Genomic DNA, 19,015 nt, shown 5'->3' on the forward strand with positions numbered 1-19,015 from the left:
ATGAAAAAGGCTTCAATTATAGGGTACAAATAGAGGACTAGCAGAGACATGACATTTAAATTATCTTTTTACTGTATAATCTAAGAACACTTTCCTCTCTTAACCTGACTTACAGCAATTAACTTTTACATTTTTTGTGGAGTGTAGGAGGAATGGGTCAGGTTGAAGAGAAAAAAAATACAGAAACACAATAAAAATACACAAGCATGTTTGTGAGAAAAGAGACAGGATTTCCATTACCGAGTAGATTCCTAAAGTGGTCCAACACCCCACCCTACGCTGCTGTACACACCAGATGCTGCAAGGGAAAAATAAAACCCTTCTATCTTTCCACTTCCCCTTATCAGAAATACCCAGAACACTAATTAAAGATATGAAGATATGGGGTGTGTGTGTGTGTGTGTGTGTGTGTGTGACAGAGAGAGACAGAAAGACAGAGACAGAGAGAGACACATCAGAGATGACAGGTTGGCATCCGTACCTTAACAGCCCATCATAGAATTGTTAACTTGGGCAATTATAAAATAAATATGTGATGCTAAAGATACCTTAATAAACATGTCACTTTAATCATTCTCTATGACTTGTTGATTTAATTAGGTGAGTATATAGTCACATAAAATTTCACTGAAGTAGTTACAAGTATTACTGGTTGTTGGGCAAGAAGCAACTTATAATATTGAGCTTCTTATTCTTTCTCACACTCTAAGACTAAATGGCCATTAAACTTAATAAAATATTTTTGATTTAGATTATACAAATTAGTTTTACTTTGTAAAGAATGATATTGTGGGTTCTAGTCCCATCAGAACTCACCTAGCTTGGCTAATACATCTCATGTTTCATTAAATCAGAAGTAATGGTGGGGATATACATTTTCTTACTTAAAACCTAATATTGTAAACAGAGAAATTATATTGCCAATAGTCTCAATGATAACTAAGCCCATGCAAGCAAATACGGTTTTCGGGAAAACAAACAAACAAAACGAATAATACTTAAGAACTTACTTCAAATTGATTTTAGAATACATTCTAGAAATGATAATTTCTGATGTCTTTCTAATGGAATTTAAAGAGAAGATACTTTTCAACTGGTTGAGTCTAAGTAAACAATAATGAATGATAGAAACCACCAGCACTTTATCTCTCATTCTTTGCATTTACACAGAAATTTCCCAGTTCTTGGTTTAAAAACTACTAATGAAACTAGTAAATTTGGTACACAGTCCAGCTTGACATAGAACTTTAAAAAGTTCTTATAAATTAAAGCTGGATTTATATTTTTTCATTTACCACAGACATTTACAACAGAAGTAGACGTAAACTTTTTCAATCTATAGAACATCAACAGAATATACATATACCCTTTTCTGTTGTTAACGTTAAATTTTCCTTTGGTAATGTATTCACTGACCTCTTCTAGGACTCTCATGATTGAAGAGAATGCCATTCACTGCAAAGAGATTATATGCCTCACGAAAGTTCACCACGATCCAATAGGCATAGAGTTTGGCTGCTCCTGTTGGAATAATTTTTTAAAGACAAAGTTTAGTCTAAAGGACCATGCTTTTCATTCACCTTAAACAGTAATAACTGACAAAATATTATTTATAATGCATCAAAATGACTAATATGAATACCAAGCCAAAACACTGTGTGCCAACTAATCATGTGCATTTAGAAATAAAATTCCTTACTTTATAACATTCATAATTAATTCCTAAAGCATCTCAATTTATTCAACTATACTATACAATATATAAAGTTCATCTTTCTTACCTCTGTCTCTTTCACTGTGTCTGTCACTGTCTGTCTCTGTTCCCACCTCCCCATATGTGTGTATGAGCATGCATACTTGCGCACATGCATACATACACACTTTTAGATAATGAGATAAAAAATATTGGGGATCTTAATATTCAAACTATTTTAAAATGTTATTGCCGGGCGGCAGTGGCACACGCCTTTAATGCCAGCACTCGGGAGGCAGAGCCAGGCAGATCTCTGTGAGTTCCAGACCAGCCTGGTCTACAGAGTGAGATCTAAGACAGGCACCAAAATGGCACAGAGAAACCCTGTCTCGAAAAACCAAAAATAAATAAAATAAAATAAAATAAAATAAAATGTTATCATATATGTCTTTCATGAATATCTTCTTTACAAATATGGTACATATAAGTCTGTCTTTTTCTCCTAGGTTTGAGCTCCAAGAAATTTTCATAGGGAAAATTACAAAACAAACAAGTAAACACAAAAGCTCGTTGCTCCAGCAAATCTCTAAGCAGCTTGGGAAAAGAGTCATATTGGGTCTAATTTCCATTTAAAGTGATTTGTGTAGAAAGGTTGGATAAACAAGGACTGGTGAATGAGATGCTAATTCACCCAGAGACAATGGCAAGAATGCATACGGTATGTTTCCCAACAAGTCCAGTCACATTAGTCTATCTAAATGTCAATCTCACACCCAAATGGCTTCAGTTATGACACATGTGCAGAATGAAACCAGAAACATCCCCACACCTGCAGAGAGCATTTCATGCAGCTGGACACATGTGTCCTTACCATAGGGTGACCTCGGATAGAAAGGTGTGGTCTCCTTCTGGGGTATTTCCTGCACTTTTCCATACAGTTCACTTGTCGAGGCCTGGTAGAACTTCACAGAATTTATAAGGCCACAAGTTTTGATTGCATCCAGAAGTCGCAAGGTGCCAACTCCATCGACATCTGCAGTGTACTCTGCTAAGTCAAAGGAAATCTGGAAAGAGAAGACAAAGATGAGCTGCACTAAAGGCCATCAGTGAGGGATACTGGCTAGGGTGATATGCACAACAGTGTAGGAGGAATCTTAAATGGTCTTATTAATAAAAAACAAACCTAGAGCCAGGTATTGGGGTGAAAGCTGGAAGATCAGAGAAACAGAACAAGCCACAGCTTCCTCACCTTGCCAATTCCTCAGCTGATCTTGTTTCCTCAGACTGGAAGCCTGAGGAATTCTGGAAGTCCTCATCCAGAATGAATCTCAGCTGAACTGTGCTGCTCAAAAGCCCAAAAGCTTAACCAGCCAAAAGCTTCTAGTTTCTGGTCTTCCTGCCTTATATACCTTTCCGCTTTCTGCCATCACTCCCTGGGATTAAAGGCTCACTTTCTGGGATTAAAGGAGTGAGTCACCATGCTTGGCTGTATCCTTGAACACACAGAGATTCAGGTAGATCTCTGCCTCTGGAATGCTAGGATTAAAGGCGTGTGCTACCACTGCCTATCCTCTATGTTTAATATTGTGGCTGTTCTGTTCTCTGACCCCAGATAAGTTTATTAGCGTGCACAATATTTCGGGGAACACAATATCACAACACAACAGTTTCACATCCTGGGATTTTATGCTGTTTAGAAGACAGTAAGTGTTAATTTCCTAAGAGAATTTCCAATGTGGAGATAATGTTCTTCCAGTATCAAACAGCTGAAGACTATGTCAATATCCATTCAGCACTTGTGACAATTTAACACCTTGTGTTTCCTCAGCATTCCAGCTGGATCCCTGAGGTGCTTTGCATGATGGGGCAATGCTCTCTTCTTCAAAAAGTATTCATTAAAAATTCAGTTTAAACCAAATTCTTAGGGGTCTAAAAAAATTCATGGTTTGAATGGGCCCTAGTTGATGTTTGTGTACCAAACTCTGAGAACATGTACTTTATACCATAGTTGACTTTTAAAAGGACTCTTTTTAAAAAAAATAAGGGCACAAGAATAACGATAGTATTTATGAAGTATATAATTTTATTTATTAAACAGCACAATGACAGTGGTTGTAGCAAATTGCTAATGTGTATATGAACTGATTTCAATGAGGGTACTGAGATGTAATTCAACATATTCCAGTTTTTCAAAATAGTTTTTAAAAGGAAACAGGTATGTTCTCAGTTAGGTTTCTATCTTTGTGGTAAAGAATATAACTAAAAGCAACCTGGGAAGGAGAGAGTTTATCTGGCTCACACATTCCAATCACAGCCCATCATAGAGGAAAATCAAGCTAGGAACTCAAGGCAGGAACCTAGAAGTGGGAGCTGAGTTAGAAGCCACAGAGGAATGCTGCTTACTGGCTTGATGTCTAAGTCTTACTTATTCTGCTTTCTTATATAACACAGGATCAAAAGTCCAGAGTTGGCACTGCCCACAGTGAGCTAGGCTAGCCCACATCAATCATTAATCAAGTTAACAATATTACTGATTTATCTATAAGCAATCTTATGGAGGCATTTTCTCAATTTGGGTTCCTTTTCTCAGATAACTGTAGTCTGTGTCAAGCTGATTAAAAACAGAAAAGCAAACAAAAAACCCCAACCTAGGAACATGTGATTTCTAGGTTTATTTCTTACATAACTTCCACACATGATAAGTAATTTAAACTTATTTTAAATCTTTTAAAATAATGAGATGAAAACCTTATCACTGACATATCATTGTAGTATGAAAAACCTCTCAATAGGGTAAGTAAGACCATTGGCTTTCATTATTTCCTGGCCAGTAGGTACCCCTTGGACAGAAGCCATGGTATATATGGGTATATGACACTGTCAAGAAGCTGATCAACTGCTCCTTAAGGACTCCAATTTACTACATGCATATTACCTGGGGCTGTATGTAAAGCTTTGGGGGTAGCCAGGAAATTAAAAAGAAAAACTGTGTATTTCATTCACAATGTTTAAAAAGCCACAGAAGTAAAAGTAAGGCCATTTTATACCCATTGTGTATGTGCCTGTTGTGTGCACACATATGGGTGCAGACACCAGGTAGAGGCCTAAAGAGGATGCTATGTGTCTTCCCCTATGGCTACCCACCTTACTTTCTGAGACAGAGTACACCTGAAACTCGTGTATGGAACTAGGTCTACTGACTAGCAAAATCTGTTGATCCCTTTTCCACAACACTAGTATTACAGGTATACATGACCATACCTAGCTTTTACATAGATGCAGGACATTTGAACTGAGGTCCTCTTGCTTGCAAAGCAAGCACTCTTACAAATTGAGACATTTTTCCAGCATTTTATTTTATTATTTTTTAATTTATTTTGTCAGGGTCTCACTAAATAGCCCTGGCTGACCTGGATTACTATATGTAGACTAGGCAAGCCCCAAATTCACATAAGTCCACCTGCCCCTGCCTCCAAGTGCTGAGATTAAAAGTATGCACCACCATTCTCAGTCCATTTTATTCTATTTAAATAATACTTTATAGAGATATATAAAATGTACTATAAAGTAGTTTATAGAGATACTATAAAACTTGCCATTTTAAAGTTTACAATTTAATAGTTTTCATAATTCACAGCATTATGCAATCATAATTACCATCTTACTTCAGAACATTTTTATCACTCTCAAAACACTCTGTAGCTATCAGTAGTCATTCCTCAGCTCCCAGCTCCCACTCAGTCCTGAACAGTCACTGATCACTCTTCTTTTTCCTTTATCCATTTACCTACTGTACATATTTCTCAAGAATGAGATTACAAAGTATGTGGGCTTCTGCAACTAGCTTCCTTCTCTTACTGTTTTCACCTATCTTAGATACAGTTACCTAGGTGTACAGGTGCTGGGGAATGTGGCCACACCATGTTTATGTTTTTCAAAAGTTGCTGCATCATTTCATACTCTCATTCACTAATACAGATAAGGGTTCAGATCTCCTCACATCCTAACCAACAAGTTTTGTGGTCTTAGGTTATAGTCATGATTGTGGTCTAAAGTGCTTTCTCACTGTGGTCTTGATATGCATTTTCTGGGATTAAGGACATTGAGGATCTTCTCACGCACCTAATGACCATGTGTGTATGTTGAATCCTTTGCCCATTTTTTAAAGCTGGGCTCCTTATCATTTTCTTACTGGGCTGTGATGGTCTCTTCAACATTCGGGCACAAGTCCCCTGACAGATACATAACCTGAAAACTCTTCATATCCTGGTAGTTCCCTTCTCATAGTTTTAAAGTAGCCTATGAACAAAAAATGTCTAATTTATCTGTTTTTCTTTGTTATGTATGCTTTTTATGTTATATTTAGGAATAATTTGCATAAGCTAAAAATGAATGTGTACCCATATGTTCTATTCTATGTTTATAAATTAGTCCCTTACACTTATTTCTATAATTATTTTGAATTAATTTTGTGTATAATTGAGGGTCCAAAATCATTACTTGCAGATCCAAATGTCCAAACACCGTATTTTGAAAAGGCTATTATGTTTCTGCAGAATAGTCTGTACACAGAGGGCTTTGTTCTTAGGAAAAGCCCTGGCCCTGTGTTGATGGGAACACACACTGAAAAGGCCTCAGGACAGGAGTGTCAACGGCTCTATTAAAACAATAACTGTGTTATTTAAGTCCTCAGTGTGGGGCAGACATCATTCTAAGCAGTTTGAATGAACACATGATTCAGGTAGAAGAACAGGTAAGCACTTCATCTGAAACAGGAAGGGGACAGCAAGCAGAGAGTGGCGTGGTAAATGTAACATAGAGAACACGGCACATGTGTTCTATTCTCAGTGAACCAAGAGTCCCTGCAGACTCTGGAGTACAGGAAGGAAACTGTTCTACTTGAAAGAAGCAGTGGGACACCATTCAGAAAACATGCTCATGGAAAAGTATCCACTGCAGTTAGGATGACAGTAGCCTATGCTGCAGGGGATGATGGGGAAGGATGGCTGCCTGACAGCAATTTGGAAACATTTTTTTTCATGTGACTCCATGAAAAAGAATGCATACATTTGGTAGTCAAAATTTTGTATAATAAGATTAGTTTATAAAAAAGACAATTGTTTAAAAAGTACTTTTCACATAAAGTAACAAATTAAATGTCCATGCCAGTCAAAACAGTACTTTATAGCTTCAACTTTGAAAGGTTAAATGTATGATTCTCAAAACATTAGAGGTCTGGAGAGTTACAGCCCATGGGCGAAATCTGGCCAGCTGCCCACTATGAAATAAAGTTTTATAGGACACAGCCACATTCACTCTTTTTCATGTTTTTCACAGTTGTTTTCATGCTACAATCACTGGGCTGAATGAATTTGTTCCATAGAATGGAATTCCCACAACCTGAGAGTATTATCTGGCCCATTATAGGAAGAGTTTTCTGACCTCTGAATTAAAACTGTAGTTATACTTTCCTATATTCTCAACACTGATGCTCCAGGACTTAGAATTTGATGACCAACTCACCCTTGAAACACACTATCAACTGAAAGTGCAGATAATCTGCCATACCTACTGCACATTCTAGCTCAGCAAATGGTTTCCTCTGGAGATTTTAGGGCCCCCTGTGCTTGAGACATAGGATGCAGGACCTATATTACTAGCTCAGTGAAGACCTAAACTCAACATTTAAAGTTCAGATTCTACTGAATGCTTATATTTTTGCATCACTGTAAAGTAAAACATACATATTCTAAATGTTGACTACAGTCATAAAAAAAAGAGCTTTATTTTTCAGAGGCATGGTGACTCAGTGAGCAGCGTCTTACTTCACATGCTAAAGAAAACACTTAAGCAGACTGCTATGATAGAAAACAATGTAGGGGAAAAGCCCAAGTCTACCAAACACTGCCCTAACTCCCTCTCCAGAACAGCTCTTCACCTGCTTCTGAACCTCATGTTCTTCCAGATCTCTTCACACTCCATTGGTGGCAACTCTCCAGTTTGTGATGTTGTTCTACCAGGTTCAGGACATCTCTGCTCCAGGCCCAGGGATTAGTGTGCATGTTTGGGAGAGGTGGCTTTTCTCCTTTTACCCACACCTTAGGCAGGTCAATAACCATCTCACCATCAATATGCACACAACTCCAAAGTCCTAAGTTTTGCTCTGCTTACTGTCTGCCGAAAACCACCTCAGTTAAACTGAAATCAAGATGTTCCTCCCAAAGCTCTTGTCCCTCTGTCCCTCTCTCCATATAAATGGCATCTATCTAAAACAACACTTAGGACTCACCCAACTATTCCTTCCCTTCATAGTTCACAGAGATCTAAGCCTCCTCACCACTTCACCCTAGCTCCACAATGTTCTCTTCATGGAAACTGACACAGTGGTCCCAACCAATTCAGATGATTCCCTCCCTGCTCATCCGGGCCTCTCTGGTCATCTTGCTGTTCTCACATCGAGACTAGCCTGATCCACTTGAAGTCTTTCCTCTGCCATCTCTCCAGTGGATGGAGGCACCCTCTCTAACCTTCTGCTCCCCTGTCACTAACCTTCAGCTCTCTTAAGCCCTCTACTGCAGTGGTCCTCCACCTTCTCAGACTGTGACCCTTTAATACAGTTCTTCATCTTGTGATGACCCCCCAATCATAACATTTTTTCTGTTGCTATTCCATGACTAATTTTGCTACTGTTATGAATTATAATGTAAACATCTGATAGGCAGGATATATGATATGTAACCCCCTCCTCACAAAGGGTTGAGAACCACTGCTCTAAAGGAAGCCAGCACCAATCCCCTCTATATTTATCTACATTATTATTTCTTCTTCTTTGCACTCTTTTATCTGTCTGCTTATTTATTACCTAGCTGTGTACATGTAAGCTCCATGATGACAGACTTCTATCTGCAATATCTCATATCTGCACAGTACTTGAAGACTATGTAAATTAATGACATATGTAAACATCAAATTCACAAGTATAAAAATTAAGACACAAAAACTAGGAGTAAAGGAAATTGAGCAAGTTCAATAGGAAAGAAATTTTCATTGAAACAAGAAAGAACTATGTAAAAAAAATGATGAATAAGGATTAACCTTCCAGGCCCCTCAACCAGAAGATGGCAATATGGTAGACTCTGTAGACAGACACATTTGTTGTTTGCCTCTTCAGCTCCTTCTAACCCCACAGCTCCCTAGTTTGACTCCCTCTGGCCTACCTAGAGGTATCTACCTCAAGTCAGTGTGATCTCTGCCTTCTGCTCAGTCCTCCCTTCTTGTCTTCCTAGATCCCTTTCTGAATCTGGTCACCTGGAATAGCTGAGTTCACCCCACCAGTTCCAGAGCACTGTGACTTGGAGCAGTCACTCCATTGGACCCTGGCCTCCTTGAACAGCCTGGCCTGCAGGCCTCCTAAAGACAGCTCTGCTGCTGTTTCCTTTTCTGGTAGTTTCTACTACACAGATGAGCACCTGCTATATAGAGGCTACTAGGAAATCATACTAAAATGAGTAAGAAGCTTTTAAGCCTGAAGTACTTGACCAAAATGACATCATTACACAACTAATAACAGAACAAACCACATATGGAGCAACTTCCACTTTAAATGTCTCAATCAGAAGATGGCTCATTGGGTAAAATATTTGCTGTGCAACCATATGAACCCAAGCTCTAGCTCCAGCACCCACATAAAAAGTCTGAGTTCAGTAGCCTTATGCCTGTAATACCAGCATTGTAGTGGTAGAGAAAGAGGATTCTTCCAGCTTTCTGGCTAGCAAGTCCAGCAGAACCAGTGAGCTCCAGGTTCAGTGAGAGGTGGAGAATGTCTGAGGATGACATACATGCACACATGTGGGCACACACACCTCAATGAACTACTTGAAATTTCCTGATTCCATGTCATCTCAAAGAAAGTGATTTGTCTGTGAAAGAACTAAATGTAGTAAAACAAAGCCAAGAGACAAGAAAAATGCTTCCTCTAACAAAAGTTTCAAGAGAAGCTCAAGACGCCTTGTGCAGAAAACGTCTCAGACCACACAAGTAGTTGCAGTGTGCACTGTTTACAGCTCCTCTGCCAGAGAAAGTTATGAATCAAAGAGAGCAACAATAAAACATTGCTTTCCATCTTGAGTTAGTTGTTCCTAGTAAACAGGAGTCAGTAGGGATAGCTAGCTTGTACTTAATAGCTGGAACCAATCTTTTGCCGGGGCTGGTAGAGTCAAGCAGGTGTGGGTCTGACTCTGTGGGGGAATGAGGTCTGGTTATGGGAAACACAGGGTAGGAAAGCAGAACCCTGCCTCCTGCTATTCTGCTTGTTCTTTTGTGGGTGTAGATGAGTAAGCAGGAAAAGATACAAAAGGATACTGTAGGGACTCATTGGTGAGGTTACAAAGTGTGGTCATGGCACTCTGAGACTTAAAAAGAAAATCAAAGAGAAGCTCATGGAGGAAAGAGCCATGAGGAAGTGAATATGAGGTGCAAGTTGTTCTAGTAGCAGCAGTGATGTGTGGGGTTCGGGTTGTGGATTAAGAATGAGCAGCACGAGGAAAAAGCACATTGGCCATGTATGTTTCAGTAGTGACTATGTTTCAGGACTGGAGAGTCCTGAGTTTACATATATGTGAGTATATACTATAATGCGCATTCAGTCTATACGTCTACAGCTTACCAAGGGCTCTAGGGAGACAGCCATGGCTATGGCTGAGCAGAAGACAGTACCAGTTGAACATGGCTTAGCCACTGTGTGCTGTGCTCTGAGCCTACAGTGAAATTCTCCAAGCCAGGATCAAGGGCTGCATCCACACACAATTTTGAATATTTTTCTTACCTTGTTGCAGTTACAGTTTTGTTTAAAAACATTTATAATTACAAGTCAGAAATACATTCATATGTTAAAAATTCCAGCCAGAAACAGAAGTGAAATCTTTGTTCAGCTTTATAAACTCAAAGGTAAATTAAGATATACATCAATTAAGGGTTTTCATGGGACTTACATTGGACAAGGTTAAAAACCCTACAATGTACAATGCTCTAAAGGCTATGAGGCAACACTCCTCCACTGCCTTTTTCTACCTGTTCCATTCCCAACACCTTGGAATGCTTAGTAAACAAGGCACCAAAATATCTGTTCAATAAAAAATGATTTCATAAATTTACATTTTTGCAAATAAAAGCATACTGAAAGGTACCAATAAGAGGCAAAGAACAGATGCCCTTCAACTGAAGAATGGATAAATAAAATGTGGTACATATACACAATGGAGTACTACTCAGCAGAGAAAAACAATGACATCATGAGGTTTGCGGGCAAATCATCCTGAGTGAGGTAACCCAGACTCAGAAAGACAAACATAGTATGTACTCACTCATAGGAGGATACTAGATGTAAAACAAAGATGACTAGACTGCTACTCACAACTTCAGGGAGGCTACCTAGTCAAGAGGACCCTAAGAAAGACACAGGGATTGCCCAACAACAGAGAAATAGATGAGATCTACATGAACAACCTGGATGTGAGTGGGGGTATTGAAGGGCAAGGTTCGAGGGAAAAAGAGCTTAGGGGAGTGGGAGATCCCAGCTGGATCAAGAACAGAGAGGGAGAACAAGCAATAAGAGACCATGATAAATGAAGACCACATGAAAATAGGAAGAAGCAAAGTGCTAGAGAGGTCCCCAGAAATCCACAAAGATACCTCCACAATAGACAGTAGTCCAGAGAAAGCCCAAAATGACCTACTCTGGTGATAGGATGGCCAAACACCCTAACTGTCATGATAGAAATCTCATCCAATGACTGATGGAAGCAGATGCAGAGATCCACGGCCAGGCCCCAGGTGGAGCTCCAGAAATCCAATTGGTGAGAAAGAGGAGAGTCTGTATGAGCAAGAATTGTTGAGACCAAGGTTGGAAAAAGCACAGGGACAAATAGCCAAACTAATGGAAACAGATGAACTGTGAACCAATAGCTGAGGAGTCCCCAACTGGATCAGGCCCTCTGGATAAGTGAGACAGTTGAATAGCTTGAACTGTTTGGGAGACCCCCAGGCAGTGGGACCAGGACCTGTCCTTGCTGCATGAGCTGGCTGTTTGGAACCTGGGGCTTATGCAGGGATACTTTGCTCAGCCTGAAAGGAGGGGACTGGACCTGCCTGGACTGAATCTACCAGGTTGAGGGGAGTCTTTACCCTGGAGGAGATGGAAATGGGGGATGGGCTGGGGGGAAGGGGGGCGGGAGGGGGGGAGGACAGGGGAATCCGTGGCTGATATATAAAATTAAATTAAATTATAAAATTAAAAAAAAAAGAGTCAAAGAACATAGGATGCCGTACTTTTTATTACATTGCAAAGTCTGAGCATCCTATGAGGGGTTCACCTTCTTCTGGGGAAGCAAGCCAATTTCATTGTGGTCCCTTACTATTACTAACATAAGGAAGATCAGTGGCCCCATGAGGCGATGTTTGGGAATCTTCATTTCTAAAATGTTGGTGTTTTTCTTTTCCACTTCAGTGCTAATGCTTGAGTCATGAATCCCAGCTCCTTTTGTATTCTCCAATAATATTCAGTCTATTCCCTAAAATCTGTCCTGAATTGCTTTTGCAAGTAAAATATAAATTAACCAGGCTTTGTTTTAATTAAAATTATTATAAAATAAATACTAAACTAAAACCACTATTTTGTGAGACACATGTAGTGGTATACACTTGTAATCTCAATACTTGGAGGCTAAGGCAGGAGGGGCAAGAGTTTGATGCCAGCCATAGCTACATGGAAAGAGTGGGAGGAGAAGAAAAAGAAAGAGACATAAATTTGAAATTTCAATGATTAAAATTAGACATCCCTTCTGTGATGTTTTTTATAGTGGCTTATGAGGTAGAAAATCTATCATGATTTCTGTATGAGAAAACAATACTTGAAGAAACTATCCAGTTTCTTTACAGCAAACCTCACAGAAATTATTTTGTAGATCTGCAGAAATAATGAGCCAAATTGTTTTTAACTAAGTCTCTATCATTCTATTTATCAATAAAGACTTGGGAGTCAGATATTGGGGTGAAAACCTGTTATCTCAAAGAGACCAAGAAGCAATCAGCTGGCCTTCCTTTTTAGTTGGATGTCCAGCTCTCCAGCCACCCCAAACCAAAAGGACCACAATACTCCCAAGTCTCTCCCTACTCTTTCCTGTGCATCTCTCTGTTCATATTCCTGGATCCTCTGCAATCTCTATAGCTAATTTCTGTCAACTATTTTTCTGGTTCTGCTCCCTGATTCAAGATTGATTTTATTAAAACAGTCTCAGGGTTTCACAGTGCGATCAAATATCTCACAATGCCAAGTTACCTAACAAAATGAATTATATTGAATCTAACCAAGGATCTTCAAGGTCTGTGGATAAATTCAGGAAGGCATACAGTTTGAACAACAACAACAACGAATCAATCAATCAATCAATCAATCAATCCAAGTATATATCTTAATTTTCACTAAGTTCTATATGAAAGTTTAGAGTTTCCTTCAATTGCAAATGCATGCCACACTTCTCAATAGCTTGACTGTTTCCTAAGAGCCATTGAAGGTGATGGGACAGTTGCTAGAAGTGTCCTGAGTACCAGTCACAGTACTCCTTGCTTTGAAGCTCCGGTGGAGATTAGGTCCACTGTTGGATGTGGATGTAGTGGGTAGCCATTCCAGCTTGGATCTGGAAGTTCCAACCCCCATTGAGACTCTGGCAACTGTCACGCCTACGAGGCCGGGCAAGGGGAGGCGCCTGGGGACCCAAGAGCTGGATGGGCCAGCAGCGCTCTCTCTGTGCACCGGGAAGCTGAACGGTGAAAGGTGGACTGTGCAGAGCTCCAGAGAACACCGCTGGATTGCAATACACCTTCCCCAGACCCTGCGACCTACCCATTACTTAATTTGTGAGTTACGCCATTAAATAAATATCCTTTTAACTACGTGGAGTGGCCAAAATAATTACACCAATATGTGGATACTCTCTAATGTATCATGGACATTATTGCATTATTACCTTGCTTTTAAAAAATGTACTATTAACATGTTTAATGTTAATAATGTCATTTTCCTATGACTTTATTTATTTATGTTTCACTTGGTACCATAACAAATATTGTAAGAATAAGACTGTGTTGCCGGGCGGTGGTGGCGCACGCCTTTAATCCCAGCACTCGGGAGGCAGAGCCAGGCGGATCTCTGTGAGTTCGAGGCCAGCCTGGGCTACCAAGTGAGCTCCAGGAAAGGCGCAAAGCTACACAGAGAAACCCTGTCTCGAAACCCCCCCCCCCCAAAAAAAAAAAAAAAAAAGAATAGGACTGTGTCTCACCATATTGCTAAAGTCTATAGCAAAGGAAGTTTAAAAAAAAATGATTGCCTCCTTTTGAGTAGGAACAACAGAATTTCATTATTTTAGAAGATGTTTAAAGAAAGCAATCTTTGGAATATACCTGCATCCCTATCCGTTGGCACAAGTTATACTCACAAGCTCTCAACACTACCATCAATTCTGACCACCAAAATCTAAGTGTATTATTATCCCACACTCTATTGATCTATGGTACAAATCCATTTAGTGGATATCTAGTCTAATGACAAAGTATCGAAAGTAATGTAAGTACACTAAAACATTAATGTGACACTAGAGTTGTACATACAAATTTAGGTGTGAACAAATTATCTCTGATATTCATTTTTAAATTTGTAGTTTAGTCCTATGAAGAATTTTAATCATTAACTGAGGTGAGCTAGCATTCCAAACTCTCAGCTAGCAGACATTGAATGGTATAGACTGGATAACAAAGTTTTAACAGTAATCATGAATTCTTAATGAAGGGTCTTAAAATATTAAACTAAATGGTTAAAAATATTTGTGGAAGAAGTTCAGTGATTATGATCACTTGTTGCTCTTGCATAGAACCAAAGCTCTGTTCTCAGCACCCACATCAGGTTACTCACAACTGTCTGTAACTCGAGCTCCAGATTTTCTAAGTCAATAGATAAAATAACTGAACAAAAAAATGATAATTTATGCAAAGATTAATGAGTCTGAGACTTTACCATTTGGCCCACAGTCTCTGCAGTGGGGTTTCAAGTATCCACACATGTATGTGTGTCGGGGGCAGGGACTGTATAAACAGATGTGGAGCCACACTAGTAGGTAAGACAGTAACTTAGTTTAAGGACTTTTCAACTAGCAACTGGTTTGTACAAGTATGCATCAGTTAGAATGGAGTTCAGTACTCCATTCTTGATCTAGTGAGGGAGCAGTGGCTATTCTATATTTAATTATAGGACTGTTTAAAAGAAAGAAAGGTTCATCTCAGCAATGATGACAAGAATGCATCTGCTGTGTTTCAACCTCTTTAGTTCCAAACGGAGAGCACTGATAAATAAAGATAACACTGTGGCAGAAAGTCAAGAGGCTTTTTAGGAATAAAAGTATATTGCTACTATTTCAATAATCTTTAAAAGCTAAGGAGCACATGGACAAGGGGAGATGGGGGAAACTGTGGATATAATTAACCCAAATTATCAGAGGTCTGACAAATACCATATCCAAGAAAGCAATTACTGTCAGTGTGACCTAAGAGAACATCCCCCACTCCTTTTTATCTAACTGCCAATAGCAGACAAGATGCTTGCTGCAAAACTGCACTCCTAATCCCAGCCAAATCATGACCCACAGATAGAAGTAAAATGAGAATAAAATCCTGCATGCTGGAAAGGTGGAACAGAAAAAGTAGATCCTATTAGTGGTGGTTTAGGAATTGTCTTCATTTCAAGTGTTGCAAAATTTCTGGGAAAAAAGAGTTTACAGTATAAATTTCTCAATGTCCCTTGATTTTTCAAAAATATGTAAAGCTGCATTAGAAATAGAATACTCTGCCAGGCAGAGGTGGTGCATGCCTTTAATCCCAGCATTTGGCAGAGCCAGGCGGATCTCAGTGAGTTTGAGGCCAGCCTGGTCTACAGAAGGAGATCAGATCCAGAACAGGCACCAAAACTACACAAAGAAACCCTGTCTCAAAAAACGAACGAACGAACGAACGAAAGAAAGAAAGAAAGAAAGAAAGAAAGAAAGAAAGAAAGAAAGAAAGAAAGAAAGAAAAGAGGGAGGGAGGGAGGGAGGGAGGGAGGGAAGGAGGGAGGGAGGGAGGGAGGAAGAAAGAAAAAGAAATAGAATACTCAAGACCACATGAGGTGAGATGAAAATCATGAAACATGGTGACACTTCAAAATAGTGTCTATTTTTTTTTTAATTTTTTTATACATTCATATTTAAAATAGAGTAGGAAAAGTAATGACTGGACTCATCCTGGTGTGAGATCTCAAACCCAGAACAAATGGCTAACTGAGGTGCCTATTTAACATATCAAAGCAGACCTGGTTGCCAGGTTCTCCCAGCATCAATCAGTCCCTACCTGTTACAGGGTCCTTCTAGCTGGCATATCCTGCCTCCTACCCTAAACTCCAGCCCCAGGTTCTGAGCTGTTCTTTCCCCAGGTGTCCTTCCCTATATAATCCAGCAATTTGTTTTTCTGGCCTTTTGGTTTACCCTTTACCCTCCTGGCCTTTTGGTCTACTGCCCTCCCCATATCCCCTACCCTCAGGATCATGTTCACTCTGGACTTTCTCAGATGTCTCTCCCTCTGGCTATGCTCTACATTTAATCTGCTGGGATTACAGGTCTGTGTATGCACTACCAAACTCAGCCACATGTTGTATCTGAATGTGTCTTGTGTTGTGTTCTCCCTACAATGAAACTGATAGTAACCCAGACTCTAGATTTTATGGGAAAACAGGTCATTTTGAATAACACAAGTCTTACTTTCTTGTACATATTGCTTGTGATTATAACACTAAAAGGTTGGCCAATGTCTATATCTTGGGATCTGTGAACTGATATGAGACAAACAGACTCCTCCTGAAGGTGGGAAGAGAATGACTTTATACTTACATCACAGTAGGCAAATAGGGAATGAAAGAAAAAATTAATTGCAAAAGAAGAGAAAACAATCACTAAATTAAAAGTTTTACAAAAAATGGAAAACAAAACAACAAAAAGTCCTACAGAGCATTAGAAACTGGAATTTCTTATGGGCAAAACCCACTAATTGGCTATGGCAATAACTCCTTTGGGTAAGGGAAACGATGCTGTGTATGTGACTAATGAATGCGAAACAAAGTTATTTATTTGTGGTCATCAAACTTCTAGGGCTCTGGTCCTCGTTTTCCCAATCTTGAATCTGAGACCTGCCTGGCAAAGAAATCATTCTTTTTTTTTTTTTTTTTTTGGTTTTTCAAGATAGGTTTTCTCTGTGTAGCTCTGTGCCTTTCCTGGATCTCCCTCTGTAGACCAGGCTGGCCTTGAACTCACAAAGATCTGCCTGGCTCTGCCTCCAGAGTGCTGGGATTAAAGGCGTGCACCACCACTGCCTGGCCAAGAAATCATTCTTATTAAGCCTCAATTTCTCTTTTCCTAATTATTAAAGTCATCTCCACGACTGATTTTCTATAACCCTGAAAATACCAGGTAAGTTTCTAGCCAGTATTCATTTGATGATTGGGAGAGACAAGGACAATTAACCTTTGACATATAAAATAACCAGGAACTGAAGCAATAAGAGCAAAATCCCTACCCTGAGGGTCCAGAGAAGATCTTCAGTCATCACTACCACATTGCCCAGTCTTCCACTGCTGCTTCTAAGAATAATATCCTGTATCCATTCATACATTTATTTCACACCTTGGGTAGTTCACTGCCCTCTTCCTTAGAAGCAGAATGTTACCTGACATCTGCCTGGCCTTTCTATAATGCATCACCCCCGATTCTAAAATCATTATTCTAAATTCTAAAAATCTCACTGAATTCCACTTTTCTAAAAATGTCTTGGTCCCTCAGAGCTTCCAGATAAAATTCAATCACCTCAGTTTAAGTAATGAAATCAGCATGAGAAATATGTTGCTTTACGGCCATAACCCCCCAACACTGCCATTCTTAAGCACAACAGTGATGAAACTTAAATGGAGAAAGTTAAAAAGAAATGGCTGTGTAGGCCTGACCCAAAACAGCAGAAGCTAAGAAAACATAAAGCTTCAAACATGTTAGAATCTGGACAGGAATTAACCAAGGTGTGTATCAAGAATCAAAGCACAAGTGCAAGGCTTAATGCTGCCATTAATGGCTGAAGCAGACCTTCCAATGCACAAAGGAAGAACAGCTATGAGTGTTTGGATTTATTTATTTATTGGTTGGATAGGAGCCCAGTGATACTGCTCAGGCAGTGCTGGATCTCCTGGGTTCAAATGATCCTTCTGCCTTAGCCTCTAGAACAGCGAGGAATATAGACATACACTGTTTGCTTTAATATAAACCTAAGTGTTTTAAATGCACACATACTACCACCACCACCACAAAGCATACATTCACACATACATATACACACAAACATACATACACACCACCACCACCACCACCACCACCACCAACAACAACAACAACAACAACAACAACAACAACAACAAAAACACAGAGACAAGTATCCTTAGACAAAGTTTCAGGTGAGAGTCTGTTCCAAATGCCTAGTCTTAAGCTGGATGCACACAGTACAAAGTGGGTGTGGCCAGACTCCTAGATGCTAGGTATACATTTAAAATCTACAGAACCATTGACAATATAGGTGGAGTTGGGTGGAGGAAGGAATTCTGCTGGATACAAACTCATAATTCTTTTTCTTTTCCTTTTGGTGATGACTATCTCTAATCCAGGGCCTTGTTCTTGCAAGGCAAGTGATCTCCCAGAGAGTAACATTCTCAACACACAGTTTTAAAAAGTGAACATCAATGTTAAGAACAATAATCAGTAAGCTCTCTAATTAAGAGTTGATATAGAAGAAACTCACAGAGATCTGCCAGCTTCTGCCTTCCAGGTGCTATGATTAAGGAATGCAACACCACAGCGGACTGGAAACCATGTTTAAAACAGACCAAAATGAAGAGGAAAAAAAGAACAGATCTCTTAAAGAATCAAAAACAATTATTAGAAACAAAACATACAATCAGCAAGGCTCAAGTTATTAGAACTGAAGAATGGGACGTGACCACAAAAGACACGCAGCAGTCTCTCATCAAGAAAAGATGCCAAAGACTCCTGCGCTCTTCTGACCCAAGGCTTCCAGCAAAAGCATCAGGAATGCAAGTCCAAGCTTACAAAGTTTGCTGAAAAGGGAACAAAGAGAGGAAGGGTAAGTGGTCATCAAACAGAAAGAGATGGGCTATGCAAACTGGGGTTGGTCTTTGAGAAAGGCTGCCAA

General features: G+C 39.5%; 1 protein-coding gene across 2 annotated transcripts in view; it reads right to left on the minus strand.

The window, feature by feature from the left end:
* The window catches only part of Gmds (GDP-mannose 4,6-dehydratase), a 557,612-nt gene that overhangs the window by 312,827 nt on the left and 225,770 nt on the right, over positions 1-19,015 (minus strand). For both annotated transcript variants that reach the window (XM_042278318.2, XM_076573125.1), the window contains exons 5-6: positions 2,565-2,757; positions 1,417-1,521 (exon numbers count right to left, since the gene is read on the minus strand). In XM_042278318.2, coding sequence (XP_042134252.1) covers positions 1,417-1,521; positions 2,565-2,757 — 298 coding nt within the window. The remainder of the gene's footprint in view (positions 1-1,416; positions 1,522-2,564; positions 2,758-19,015) is intronic.

This window comes from Peromyscus maniculatus, chromosome 5, assembly GCF_049852395.1.
Source record: "Peromyscus maniculatus bairdii isolate BWxNUB_F1_BW_parent chromosome 5, HU_Pman_BW_mat_3.1, whole genome shotgun sequence".
In the NCBI taxonomy this organism is placed as follows: Eukaryota; Metazoa; Chordata; class Mammalia; order Rodentia; family Cricetidae; genus Peromyscus; species Peromyscus maniculatus.